The 14,591-nt window shown below is 47.8% G+C and overlaps 1 protein-coding gene across 10 annotated transcripts in view; it reads right to left on the bottom strand.

The window, feature by feature from the left end:
- The window catches only part of DOCK11 (dedicator of cytokinesis 11), an 89,722-nt gene that overhangs the window by 62,186 nt on the left and 12,945 nt on the right, over positions 1–14,591 (bottom strand). For all 10 annotated transcript variants that reach the window (XM_032123726.1, XM_032123729.1, XM_032123724.1 and 7 more), the window contains exons 2-4: positions 1,834–1,950; positions 1,524–1,613; positions 758–840 (exon numbers count right to left, since the gene is read on the bottom strand). In XM_032123726.1, coding sequence (XP_031979617.1) covers positions 758–840; positions 1,524–1,613; positions 1,834–1,950 — 290 coding nt within the window. The remainder of the gene's footprint in view (positions 1–757; positions 841–1,523; positions 1,614–1,833; positions 1,951–14,591) is intronic.

Genomic DNA, 14,591 nt, shown 5'->3' with positions numbered 1-14,591 from the left:
CAAATTTTAACATTATTTGATCAACAGTATTACTCCATTGCTGCTTCACATCCCCTTGAGACCCTCAGAACAGACCCACTTCATCCAATTAAGAAGAAAAAGCATTTAACAAGCTTCCAGCACACAAGCAGCCTGGACAGGGGTCCAGATATGCCCAGAGCACGGGCAGTGAGAACAGAGCAGGCACCATCACAGAGAAAATAAAAATCCAGCAGAAATCTGAGATGTATGTGCCTGTCTGAAAACCCCAATTAGCTTTGGAGCTGGAAGCACTGGCACAGACCAGAGTTTCCAAGTACATAACTCCCCAGCACTGCCAGCATTTGCAGCAATATCACATCAGCCTCTCTGTACTGAGGACACAAGGAGAATCTGCTTGGCATGGGAACAAAGTGTGTAGCACACAGGCAACATCAACCCAGCGGGACAACGATGCTCCTGGGTCAGGATGTGCAGACACTGGCAACGCTATTTATCCTGCCATAGGCCTGGGCTGCACTCTGTCCTCATCCCAAATGGAGGGGCTGTGCACACACTGGTAGATGGGATGTGAAGCACTGACCCATACAATATTGTGGGCATCTCCCTGACAGAGCTGAGGGGCAATGGCATGACAACACAAACCTCTGGCTCTAATCTTCAGTGACACATCTCTGGAGGAGAGGCTGCTTTTGGAACAGGCGTCAGGGAAAGGGCAGACTGCTCCTGCTAAGTCCTGTGACCACACATTAGCATTCCAAGGGAGCACGACACCTACCATGGCAACATCCGAAAGTCTCCTGAGTATTCCTCATATTTGTAGTTTACCACGTACCAGTCAGAGCTGTAGGTTTTAATGCACTGAAAGGAAAACAATACAGCTCTTAGAAAGATACACCAAGCAAAACAAAGCCCGGCACCAGTCTGAAAAGTTACACACTGCAGGGTGAGGTAAGCACAAGCGGGAAGGGTGTGGGCAAAGCTGCTTCACTTGTTTCATGTAGCAATGCAGAATTTCCTAAGGAACCTTTTCAGCACAGGGACAAAAATCACACAGCATCTGGCCTGCCACACAGCTACAGATTTTGTATTTACATCACTCCAAGGCTCTGAAAAAAGGAGTAGTGATTTGGGAGGAGACCGCTTTCTGGAAAGCACCAGTTTTCTGTCCTTGGAAACACAGCATGTCTAACTCGACATCGACCATCGCTTCTTGTTCCACTGCACTTGAAGGGAATGGTTGTGGAGAGCAGCGCTTCACAACAAACCCACAGCGCTCCAGATGCTCCAGGGAGGTTGTGGATCCCCTCCTTGTCAGGCAAGCGATGCAAAGCCACACACCTTGGCTGTGTAAAACACCCATTGAAAAGACATTCTGCAAATGAGACGCCTGTAAGAACCCTCCTGCGCAGCAGGTTTGGCAGTGCTTCCCACAAAGGAAAAGCCAAGTGATCTGCAGTCCTATGGATCAGGAGCTACAGCTGAGCATCTTCCCAAGGGATATAAAGGGCTGAAGGCAGGTGTCACACAGACTTTGCCCCTACCTCTTTGACAAAGAGACTCTGAGCTTTCTTTAGAGCATCTTCTGGCACCGTTGACTGGACCGTCCTCCTCTGTCGGCCGATGATTGAGATCTGCAGGAAAAAGAACACTTTTTCAGCACGAACTCCATCTTCAGGCCTTGACATTCACTTTAAATAAATGTGGTGGGCCTAAACCACCAGTGGGTCATTCTAGTTTTATGGCAGTAATGCAGCCAAAAATAACACGCAGTTAATGGTGGAAATTTTCCAAGGTAACCAGGATGGGAGACAAGTGAGCCTCAAACATGGGAAACAGCCAGAGAAAACTCACAGACACATCTTCAATCGGAAATATCAGGAGGTCCCGGAGAGGATCACTGTAGATCTGAACTCTGCGTTGAAGGATCACATTCTCATAGTCCAAGGGTTCCACCACTTTCGTTTTTTCCTGCAGGAAAAATAGGTAATGAAAAAAATTACATGTATGTAACATCTAAAATAACCAGTAACTAACCTCTGGTGCTTAATTTCAAACTGTGTGACCACTGTACTGCCCATTATTCAGCACTCTGATACTCCTGTGCTGCAGGTAACCACTGATGAGCATGTTTTGCAGAGAGGGAAATGAGGGGATAAGTTTTAAGTAATAAGCTAGGGGAAGAAACTAAGCACTATGCTGCTCTGTCTCAGCCCAGTCTCTAATCTCTTCATGGAGTAAGAAAGCCTCCTGGACAGCCCATAGCTTTAACAGCTGCAAGATCCAGCATCTTTACGTTTGAGCAGCTCATCTGTACAGCTTGGAAGAAATACAGGCCCCTGCGCTGGCTCTGCTCAGCTCAGGGCTGGTTTAGTTTGAGGAGCAGATGAGAGCTGTGCTCCCCTAGGAATGATGAGAGCAGGGCTGCTGCTATGACTGCCAAAGCAAGAATCTCAGCCCATGGAAGGAAGAACAGCACCCCTCTAGTAAGACAGGAAAGCCCTCTCCATAAATTGCACCCCAGACACAGCCAAAGGCTAGAGCCTAGTTTTATTCTCACTCACATTTCAGGGAAGCAAGAGGAACTTCTCCAAAAATCCCTGGAGTCATGAGCAAAAACTATTAGGAGAGCTTCCTTACATTCCCTATTGCACCAATTTTGTCTGTATAACAAGTCCAGAAAACAGAACTTAGCAAAATGAGAAAAACACAACTTCTGAAGCAGGCAAATGCCACCTCAGCTGCCCAACCTGACTTCAGATTTCATGAGCAAGAGTGAGACTCTCAGCACTGCATTGCGAAAATCAAACTTCACACCAAAAGCCAACCAATGACTCTGTATAGGAGTGGTCACATTAAAACAGGAACCAAATTCTAACACATCAACTTTGCCTTGTTTTGAACCTTGACCAAAATCCTGATGCTTGGCCCTGCCATGGACAGTGTTTATGAAACCCCTCCAGCAGCATGTGATGTCATGTGCCTCTGGACATGACATCCTTGCAGGACAACATGCTTGGGCTCTCCACTCTCGGAAGAGAAACATCAGATGCTTACCCACGGGCAGCAAATGTTACCTTCCAGTCAAATGGCGTTTCTGGGACGAACTGTTCACAATGACTGGAGTTAAAGATGAGACCAATAAAAGTTAAAGATGAGACCAAGGGTCTCTTGCTGAACACAGCACAGCACAACCTGCAGCCTAAAAAAATGAGTCCCAAATGAGAACTGAAAGCTCAGCATTGTATAACACCACTGTATAAACAGCCACACCACCAAGAGTTCAAACAACTCAACGTTTTCTGTGACACGTGAGATAAGCAAAGAAGTCAACATTGCTCTTCCATAACCAATCCTAGCCAAAAGTCCTGTGCATGTTCTGTACCTTTGGCTCCTAAGGATCTGGGATGCACTTAGGGAACACCTCCTGCCTCAGACAGTTTCGCATTTAAAATGTCTCCTTTCCATGCTGCAGAAATCCAGCATGAATTAGCTCACTTATCTGAAAAAGTTTCCTTCTTAACTACTTTCTGAAAACTTCGCTTCACTTCTTTCACAGTACTGAAAGGAACCTCAACTCCTCAGATTACCAGTGAGAAAGACAAAGGTCAGTCAGCAGAGAGCCCAGGCTGGATGACAGAGCATCCAGGGGTTGCTGCCTGCTCCCTCAGCCATGGGGGATTCCGGAATGAGGTGACAAATGCTGCCAGTCCCACTGGACACAGAGAACTTCTTGCTTCTATATCCAAGACCTGAGCTGTACAGGGCTTTAATAAGAAAAGAAAGAGTCCATCTGAAAAATAGGAGTCTGAAAAACCCAACAGGTAGACAAAGAAAAGGAACTCATTTACTCTCAGTCAGCCTCATGCTCATTAAATGCTTAATTGAATTCAGTTAATCATCTGAAACACCGGTCTTATTTCAGGATAGCACGGTGCGCTTCTGAAAGTCTGCCAAGCTCTGCAAATTAACGTGAATTAACAGGACATCCATTTGCAGGTCTGGGGCCCCAAAGCTTGTCCTCCCCACAACACCAGGGCCCCACAGAGTACACACACAGATCTTTGTCGACCTCTCTGATTTACTGCAGCAATCCTGGCAAAACTCAGCGGTGTTGATGGGTTAAAGCAGCGCGATAATCCCAAGAACTCACACCAGCCCCCCTCTCACCTCACCCTGCAGCAGCTGTAACAGTAAATTAGAGTCCCTCTACAAGCCTTCCACATCTCTTTGGGGATGCAGGCCTTCCAATCACACAGTATTTTTAGTTCTTTTTTATTTTGCAACATGGTCCTGAAACTAGGACTCTGTTTCTAAAGGTGTCCTTTTTGAAAGTTGGGGAATTGATGACATTTCTTTTCTAGATCTGATACCTCTGATGACCAGCAAGATAAAGTCCTGGCAGTCATCCTCATGGGATGCAATGACAGCTAAAGGGTAAGAGCTGAAAAGGATCCTAGATCTTCACATGAGATGTTTGAAAACTCACAGATCACTGCCTACAACAAATATGAAAAAAACCCCTTAAAAACTCACTGCAGCCCCCCTAGTGTGGTAGGTAATGATACTGGAAAAAATGCATGGTGCAGGCTGTAATCTATATCTGACAAATCAGTACCAGGCCCTGTGACACGCATCTGATGCCCCAGGGATGAAGGGCTGTGCACTGCCACTGAGAAGGGTTCTGCAGCACCTAGACAGGCATTTCTCCTCTGGAACTGTTAGAAACACAGTCCCTAGGGCTCCCCTTGCCCAAGGTGTGCAAATTTCCCGTCTCAGCACACAGCAGCCCTCCATTCCCTGCAGTTCAGTGTTACACTGACCATGCTCACACTCAGCACATCACCCAGGCTGCCATAGGACATGACAGGAACCACAGACGTGTCTCTAAAGCCAACCTGTTTGTTATCAAAGCAGCTGCTCATGGAAGGATGTGGCCTGGCTCCTGCCTGCCATCGAGGAAACAAACTCCTCCATCCATCCTGACCTGTGCAGGCTGCCCAGTGGGGCCAGGCACGTTCATGTCCCTGCAAACAGACCTGTGGAGTAAGGCGGGAGCCATGCCAAATATTTGTTGCCCTTCAGCCCAGCAAGGCTGAAGATAAAGCTTTAAATGCTGAAAATGGGATTTCAAAGTCTTAGTTTTCCTGGGGGTGGAAGTGCATACCCCACACCACCTTGGGCTCAGATCACACTGCCCAGCCCTGTCACAACAGCAGATGGTACCCACCAAAGTCATTATGAAACCAGAGGAAAGACTATTACACTAAAGTAATTAGAGTCTTAGAAACCACAAATTCCTCCACAGGGGAAGCCAATACCCAAGTACAAAGAAATGCTGCCAGTCCAGCAACAAAATCAATCCATTTCTGCAGGAAAAAACATGCAGTGCTGCCAAAGGTATCCTGCTCTGTGGCACACACACAACAGCTCTTCACCCAGGGCAGGCAGACACTGCACTGTGATGCTCCTGGGCTCCTCCAAGCTCCTGAGAACACAGCAGGGGCAGGCTGGGGTGAGCTGCCCTCTCCTGTGGTTCCTGTGGATGCAGCATCGGAGCACACCCAGCAGCAGCATCCAGCCCAAAGCACTGCAGCCCACTGTGCTGGGATAAAAAACAAGGGAAATACCTTGAGAAAAACAAACATGATTTTAAACAAAGATAACATGAGAGCAGTGCATCCTCCCAGACAAGCTCACTCACCCTTCTTTAAAAAACCACAGGTTCAAGCCCCATACACCAGCCTGCTCCTGAAAACACACATTGCTCTCTCTGTCCTCTGCTTCTGCCCCGAGACTGCTGCTCCTCGCAGCATGGGGCCATGCAGAGGGTTGTCTGCTGTGCTGTAGACCTCATCCACGCTGGGTCACGTGGCTCCACTTGGACAACAGCACAGGCAGAACAACAGCCTGTGTATTGGACTATTGACTCGCCACCACAAGAGAGCTGGCTGGCATTTTAACAGGAAATTCAGAGAAATTGCTGCAACAGAAACATGCCCACAAACACCAACACAAGGCTCTGCCTTTGGCCAAGCACAAGCACAAAGAGCCCGGCATGAGAGAAAACTCAAGTAAGGTCCTTGTCCTCCGTGCCTTGCTTGACCCACTGCTCTCTGCCAGCCTGAGCCCAAACCCTCCCCAAGACAGAAACCACCAGAGAGAGAAAGCAAAGGAATGGTTTAGCAAGGGAATTACCATTAACAAAGAGGGGGATACTTAAGTCAGATTAAATTGTCACCCTTCTGCATCTATTTTGCAAAGCATATAAAATTCCTTTTATTTGCTTTATAAACAAAGGCTCACAATGACAGCTTGTTCATGTGGAGAAGTATAGGAAAGAACATTTCTATTTTAAACTTTTAGTGCCTGAAAAACAGTAGCCACCTGTCTTACAGTGTTCTGCATCTGAATACCATAAAAACACACCACTTTCTTGTTATATATGATTAATACTTTTCTGAGATCCATTTCTCCCAGAATTACAACAGATACAACCCAAGTGATGTGAACGTACAGAATGAAAAATGTTTCATCTGGGGATTTTTTTAAAGTAGCAGCCAAAGGAAAACTGTGAGAAAGCTTTTGTATTTTCAGTCTTGTCCGTTCAGCCCTCATTTAAAACAATATCCAGAGAAGAAAATGACAAACCAGGCTGGTTTGTAACCAATTTTCTGGTCCCTTTGCAGTGACACAAGCCCTCAGCAGCTGCCAGTGCATGACAAAAGCCAAGCCCAGCACTGGAGTTGCACCACTCTTGACTTTCACTTCTCGTGGTTCCAACGGCCACCAAGCACACAGAGATACACACACCCTGCCCTGCAATACTTCCTCCGGGCCTTCCACTGAAAAACCTACAGGTTCAGCAGCCCCCAGCACGTGATTTTTTTTCTCACATCCTCAGAAATGAAGCCCCACCCAGTGTGTGCATCTACATTTCAAAGCAGCAAGAGACACAAATGAGATGAATTTTAAAAGTGCTAGTTCTTTAGAGCAGCTGAAGAAAGAAGGAGGAAGAGGACAGATCACATGTATGAATATAACTGTATTATCTCAGAGTGTACAACTGTTCCCCAAAATTTAGCGACCATTTTACAGCCTATCTATTTGCTGCCTCATTTGTTGCAACTCTGTAGTGCACTTACGTGGAAAGCCAAGCAAAGCCCCAATTTTAAAATAAATATCAAAGGACCAAGTAGGTGAAATACATAGAAAACGAGAGGAAAAGTCAATTTGGAGAATTAAAAGCTAGAAGAGGGGAAAATGGAGGTGTACAACTACCCTTGGGACACACCTGTCACAGCTAAAACCACATCACTTCTGAGACTGGCATCACTCCAGAGCAGAGGGACCACTCCCCACTGCAATGCACAATCTGGAAATGTGAGGATACCTCAAAAACAGCAGAGAGAAGTCCTCATTTTTTTATTTTGCTCAAGAAACCTGACTGTACATGAGAGAATTTAAATGATGCCTGGGAACTGAGCAAACTCACTTGGCAAACCATATGGGCATATGGAATTGAGCAATTTCTATCCACAGAAAAGCTTTTCCACAGCAAGGCATTCAAAGATCAGGTCAAGGCAAACTCAAATTGTGTGGTCTTTGAGAGTCTTTTCTTTTAGTATCACATTTGTGACTCCTCACTTTTTCCAACCCCAGTTCCTGCACTGCCATCTGATCCCACTTACACACTCTCACTCAAGCTTGCAGAAAGGCTACAGAGCTCAATTTATAAAAGCTCAGATTCAAATCATTCCAGACTGCTGGGCACAAGAGAGAATAATGACAAAACATAAACTCTGGGCTTGGCCATCCAAGGTTTATGGAACTGCCATAAACCTCTGCAAAGCCAGAATAAAGTCTGTGCCCCAACGACTTTGCATTCAAAAGTCCAGGAGAAAGGGAAGAGGTAGGAACAGAGATCAGGGAAGGAAGGGCAAGCAGGGAGACAGTGTGAGTCAGCACATATGGCAGCAGTCACAACACAGTGCAGCCTTGCTGATGCCAAGAGGTTTGTGGGCTTCTCAGCAAAGCCACATTTTGGGAAGAAATCAGCAGGGTGGCAATGCGGCAGCTCTCAGCAGGTGATGGGGAGCTTGTGCCCATGAGCCTGCTGCAAACCCAGCACTCAGCTGGATGTAGCAGATGTACGATGGTAAAACCTCAAGGATGAAAAACAGTTGATAAAGCTGGGTATGAGCAGGCCAAAACTACTTTTACACTGGCCAGAAAAAGTTTAAAAACACAAGAAAAATGTCCAGACAGGAATCCTGGCTCTGCTGAAGACACGAAAACACCGAGACACCACAGCTGCACCTGGAACAGGTGAGAGGGATGGACTGTAAAGTGGGCATGCAAACACACAGAGCATCTTGTGAAATGGCAAGGGAGGAAAACCTCACCAGAAGGAGGAGGAGCAGGGGAAGCATGGAGAGGGAAGAGTCTCAGGAGCTGGCCCAAGGTGGTGCAGGGGAGGGTAGAATGGGGCACCTGGGGATGGATCTGTGCAGGGACCACATCATGGGAAGCAAAAATTGTGCAAAGGTTGGGCTGTGTAGCTCAAGAGGCAGGAGACGGGGGTCAGGGAGGCCAAGGGGTTGGCAGAGAAGGTGTGCACTGCAGACAGGAGAGGAGCCCCATGGGCAAACAGGAAGGGAAGAAGGAATCGGTGAGGAGAAGGGGCCTGCCAGGGAGTGATCAGGTGCTAACACAGCTCAGAGCAAGGCTTTGCACAGCCCTCCACGGGCAGCAGGAAAGCAACCTCTAAACAGCAACACATCATTGCTAAGGGTCTCATTAGACAGAGGGCTGGGTCAGAGTCCACACACTCCCATCTCCATTGAGGAGTTACGTGGCAGTGCGACGCTCCAGCTCTAAATGCAGTGCCAGCAGCACAGGGCTGCTGTGTCCCACTCTTCCCCTGCTCTGCCTGGCATGGAGATGGCTGCACCTCACAGGAGCTCTCAGAGAAATAAAAAGGTAAGTGGTAGGGAAGGGGAGGATGAGTGCACAGTCCTGGCACCCTGCAAGAAAACACTTGCAGTGGAAATGACTCACTCTTTCCATCTGCATGCTCGGAGCAAAACCCAGCCCCCTCTCCTGTGCTTCCCTCCACCCTGCCCAAGTTCTGTGCAAAAGCATTTCACCGACCCACACCTCTCCCCTCCTGCATCAATGGCCCTGGGTTGCACCAGAACCTGGGTTCTGGGTATTTTGTAAGGTGGATGTCTCCTTTTTCAATGTAATGCCCGCTTTTCAATGAAAAAGCAAGTGTCACAGTGCTGTCCCTGAGAGCGACACGGTATTGGTGCGAGACACCAGCTTGGAAAAGGCCTGAACAAACAGTCAAAAAGTTGATGTCAGTGTAGACATGCAAACATTTACCTGTCATTATTAGGCCTGTCAAATAAAACGAATTCAGGCCTTGAAGTATCTTCAAACTGGTTTAGAAATTACAGGAAGCCAGGATAATCAGCATATGACTCTTCATTTTCCCTCCACTTACTCAGAAGTTGGACTGTTGGACTCCACAGTTCACAGTCTTTAGCAGATCCCATTCTGAAGCAGAGTTCTGCAGCCACGAGGGGCAGGAACACTTTTTTTTTCCTGAAAGCCTGAGATTCTTGCATAATCACTTAAGCAAACTGCCCTCAGAAAGCAGCTGCATTACAATGAAGCAGTGAGAGTTCACAGCCCAAGTGTGAGTGGCCCAGCCTAGAAGGCAGTGCTGCCACTCCAGCTCACCTGCACTTCACCTTCACACATCACCTCTGAAAATGATGCCTTGAGCAAGTGCAGAGTCAGTAGGAAAAGAACTGGCAAGTGGTAGCTGGGGGCATGACCCATGTCTGGCATGAACACACACTTGAGGTGATCCAGCACTGTTACTGCATAGGGCAGTGCATTAGGACATGCATCTTAGATTCCTTTCAGTATCCTTGTCCCCTGTGCCTGACCTTCCTCAGGATCACCAAGTGCTTCTGTGTGACACTGACAGCTCAGTACACACTGCCATGGAGTCTCCAGTCCCCAGCCACAGCACCTGAAGTCCTGTGAGTCCCTGCCTGCATAGGTACATTCTGGGCCAAATCCAGCCCTTCTCCTCGAGGAGCAGAGGGAGGGATCAGGGTAGTTCTACCTCAGCCAAACTGCACCTGCATCCAGCTGAGCATCTGCTGCAGAACATGAGAGATGTGCAAACACATTACAGCTTTGATTTTCTCCTCCAAAAATAACAGAGCTAATAGAAATTGGCAAAAGGGTACTGGTTTCTATGGGACAGCTGAATTTCTACCAGATAGGACTTCACAAAACATTCTGTAAGCACAGGCATTTTTCCATGCTAAAAAAGGAAAACAGTAATTGCAACAACAATAATACACGTTATTTATTTAGGTTCTTAACTGGGACATCCCAAAGTGCTTTTCAGATGTCACTTGTATTTCATCATTTATTTATGTAGTATCAGTTTTATATTTAGCATCCAGATCCAAAATAGCCAGAACATCTTAAAGCAATTAATGGCACATAAGCAGAACCCCTCCCTTTCCTGTCTGTCTTAAACTCTTGTTTTTCACTTAGGAAACCACTCACACGCAGGGCCGAGCCAACAGTGCAGCCACTGCCCCAGGAGAGCAGGGGAGCACTCCCAGCCCCACTGGGGCATGGACAGAGCCATGACGAGGCCAAGAGACTTGTCCAAGCCTATGGATCAGCACTGGGGAAAAACAGAGCAGGAAGTCCCAGGCCAGTTTTGAGCTGCCTCAGCAATACAGCAAACACCCCAGCAGTTCAGCCAAACCCCCGCCATGTCAGTGGTGGTTTCAGCAGCTCAGGAAGTTGTCTCAGCCTCATCTGTGCTCCATTTTTGGGCTGCAGGCATTGGACACAAGAGCTGCAGGGCTCTAAAGTTAAACTCTATTCTCCCAGCAAATGCAAGAGAGGCTGTGGATGGGCTCTGCAAGGGACGGACTCTTCGAGGCCAGAAGATAAGAGACAAAATGCTGCTGTGAACAGAAGCACCTCAAAGTTTCCCCAAATAAAGACATCCACACAAGTTCCAGCATCATGCAACAGGACAAGGGAGAATTTAGGGCTCTCCAGGCACAGAGAGAAAGGCAGTCTGACGCCAGTGCAACTCTCCTGGAACCCCAATGCGCCATGGAAAGCAGTTTTCTGCTGGAAGCTGGGTTTGCCTTCCTGAACACCAGCTTTGTGGGCATTCAGCCCATCCCAGCCAATACCGTCATGTCCCTCCAAGAGATGGAGACTCCCTTTTCCTACCATGACCTTTCTACCTGTCCCTGTCACAAATGCAGCTCCTGCCAAGCCTCTCGTGTTCCTGTGACTCCCCATCCCTTTCTGGCTGGCACAACAGCTCCCTTGAGTCCCTGCTACAGCTAACCCCATGTCCCCGAGGGCTGAACTAAAGAGCCTGTGCTTGGCAGGCTGACAGAGCCCTGGCAGGCATGCAGCCAGATGCATTCTGAGCCATGGCTTCCTCCAGACTGCCAGAACATGTGCCCTGCTCCACACACAGATGCTGCAGTCCAGCCCACATCCCAGGCTCCTGACCACTGGCAAAACACAGTTTTATGTATGGCTGTTACAGTTCTCCAGAGCAACATACAGCACTCTGACACCACCAGGTCCTACTACTGCACAAGGGAGATGTCGTTTTCCTGGCTTCTCTCATGCAGTGTCCTTGCTCAGGGGACAGAGAGGCTAGGCTGCAGTTGGGGATGTCACCCAGCATGAAGCCAGAGACAGGATGAGGCAGTGGGGAACACTGTGGACCAAAACAGGCAGAGTCTCCTTCCAGACGCAACCACTCCCCAGGAACAGTCCTGTGACAGGAGATATTAATAGGGGAGAGAAGAAACTGTTTTCAGTGAGAGAGGGGTGAGAAAGGGGTCAGGAACAAGCAGCCCTGACCCCATTAGAGAAGCAGCAGGAAGCAGGGAAAAACTGTAAAGATAAGTCAGAGCTGTGTTGAAGGAAAAAGGAGCCAGCAAGGGAGAGCTTTGATTTGTTCTTTAAAGGGAATGAAGGAGATGGAAAGAGTTGGTGGCAGGGAAACATATTCCAGCATTTTTAAGATTACAGCAATGGCCACAAAGGTATAAGAAACTACTCTTTTCTTCCTTACACAAAGCGGGAGTGAGGAGGCCAATTAAACAGGGATGCTGAAGCACACATGTACCCCATGTCTGGCTGCTGTTCAGCTGCTCTGTGTGACCGTGACTTGCATTCTCAGGCCACAGAAATGTCAAAAGCTTTGTGCAATTTTGCACCATTAGAGATAATAAATCAGCACACAGAGGGCTAAGTGAAATGATGAAAGAGTCACCCATCTGCATATAGAAAATGATGCTACACTATACACTGCAGCACATAGGTCTGGTTCAAATGCTCCTGGTGGTGGGGGAGATACCTGCAAATATCTCCAGATACAAGAACAGGCTGAAACAAAGCCCAGGAGCCATCCTCTCACTGGATTCTGAGTGCACCAAATCCCAGCTGCAGTGGCTGCAGGCACCACGACCAACCATCTGTTTCCAGGCATTTCACTGCACTGACGGTGGCGGGTTGGGGCAGATGCTGTCAATGCAGGGACACCTGCATTTTCATGACATTGCCTTGGCACAGAACAAACCACTCTCAACCTTGCCCAGTGAGTGCTAAAAACCCCAGCTAGCAAAATGTGGTAAGAGATAAATACATCTAAGGGCTGGATGCTTTGTCCTCTTCCTAGAGCTTTCCTGTAACAGGCAGGAGGATGCAAACACTTAAATGATGCCTTGAGAAGGATAAGATTTTATGCCCATCAAAAGCTTGTCATTGCCTCCAAAAACCTCGAGAACCGGACACGTTGGCTGCAGCTCATCCTATAACAGTCATACTTCAGCACACAGGCTGTCATAGGAGAGCAAGGGATTGCTCTATCTCTTAAGGTCTGGGTATCAGTAGGAGATATGCCAGAGATTTGTCCCCACATACCTCCAGAATGTCCTCAGAGCCTTGTTCCTCTCCATCAAGACATGCCCTTCATCCATTCCAAAACTGGTGTGTGCTCAGGCAGGAGCAAACCCAGCCACTTCCTTGGCACATGTTGCCCAGGGCTGTGCCATGGCACTTGGCCAGCACTGGGCTAAATCCAACCCTTCAAGGATTCAGGAGAGCCCCAATTCAGGAAAGCATGTGATTAATTTTAAGAATGTTTTAGAAGTTTTTTTCTTGAATAAGCCCCTATGAACAACATTCTCTCTGCAAACACTTCCACAGGAGTCACCAGGGCCAGCTGAGGTGACCAACTCTGGAGGCACCTGGCCACAGCAGGCAAATCCTGGTTAAACCAACAGCAAAACTCCCACCCACTTACGCAGGGGCAGAATTTCCTCCTATGCCTCATATATGTCTGTTTTTCTACATAAATTGTGCAAACACAGCATGTTGACTACCCCCAGGGGGAACATGCATATATTCTGTCTCTCCTGAGTGCCAAGATTATTACAAATGCTGCATATAAACAGGCTTCAAATTGATCAAAGTGAATTTAGCTAATTAAAAGAGGATTCTATGCAGAAAGCTGATTTCCTCTGCATGAGCATAAATTGAGACACTAATAATAGTTTCAACTGAAAAAAAAAACCTCACAAAAAGAACAAAATGCCTTTTTGCCTCCAGTCAAAACTTCCTTTGTATCACCATTAAGGAGCTTTATATCTCCTTTTTGTATCTGACTGAAACCGAGCCACCCATAGGAGCCCAGTCCAGCCAGGATCAAATAAAACACATCTCCTGGCACACTGCCCACCCTCTCATGGGGAGCTTTCAGGGAGCACATCCCACAGCACCATGTAATGCAGAGAGCAGACACTTGCTCTGAATGCCTCTGAATGGCAAGGATCCACACAGTTGTTTGTAAGCAGAGGTTCTCCCACACTGCCATTGCTGGCAGATGTGTGCCCCAGAGCTGAGTGCCTGGTGCCTGGGTACCACCAAGCTGTGCCCTGGGGGTACCCAGAGATGCTCCCTGGGCTGGCTGACACAATCTGGGCAAATCCTTTGCACCTGTTCCTTCTCAGATAAGATAATCTGGCTCTGCACCCTTTCTAAAATCTCTATGGCAAATCAGTAAATGTGTCTTCAGTTAATCTGTATAGAAATGATCTAAAGAAAATCAAGAGCAATTGTGCGAGACTTAAAATTGCCACCAGATGACTGGGTTTGGCAGCACCGTGGGAAAATGCATCATCTGTGTTTTGTCAAGTGCTTGCTGCTCTGATCTTGTGTCTCCCACACTTTTAATTTCTCTGTCACGACACAGAGAATGACACCTCTGGAAAACTTGCATGTGGGTTGAGACACAGCCCCCTCTCTTTGAACGGCCCCAGCGCTGCTGAGCACAGCCCAAAGAGACAGGGGAGGCCCAGGGTGTCTCTCCGCTTTGGCCTCACATCCACCCAAGCAAGAGACCATGTGCAGCTGATTTGGATCCCGAGGCAGAAGGAAGAGCCTTTGCTGTTGTTCTGGCAGTGCCACAAGACCCAGGATCTCATTCACACACACGTGCTCTTAAACTGCTCAACTCTACGATGCTCCACTGC

The sequence above is a fragment of the Corvus moneduloides genome, chromosome 14 (assembly GCF_009650955.1).
Source record: "Corvus moneduloides isolate bCorMon1 chromosome 14, bCorMon1.pri, whole genome shotgun sequence".
Classification (NCBI taxonomy): domain Eukaryota; kingdom Metazoa; phylum Chordata; class Aves; order Passeriformes; family Corvidae; genus Corvus; species Corvus moneduloides.
This window is presented reverse-complemented; position numbering and strand designations above follow the sequence as displayed.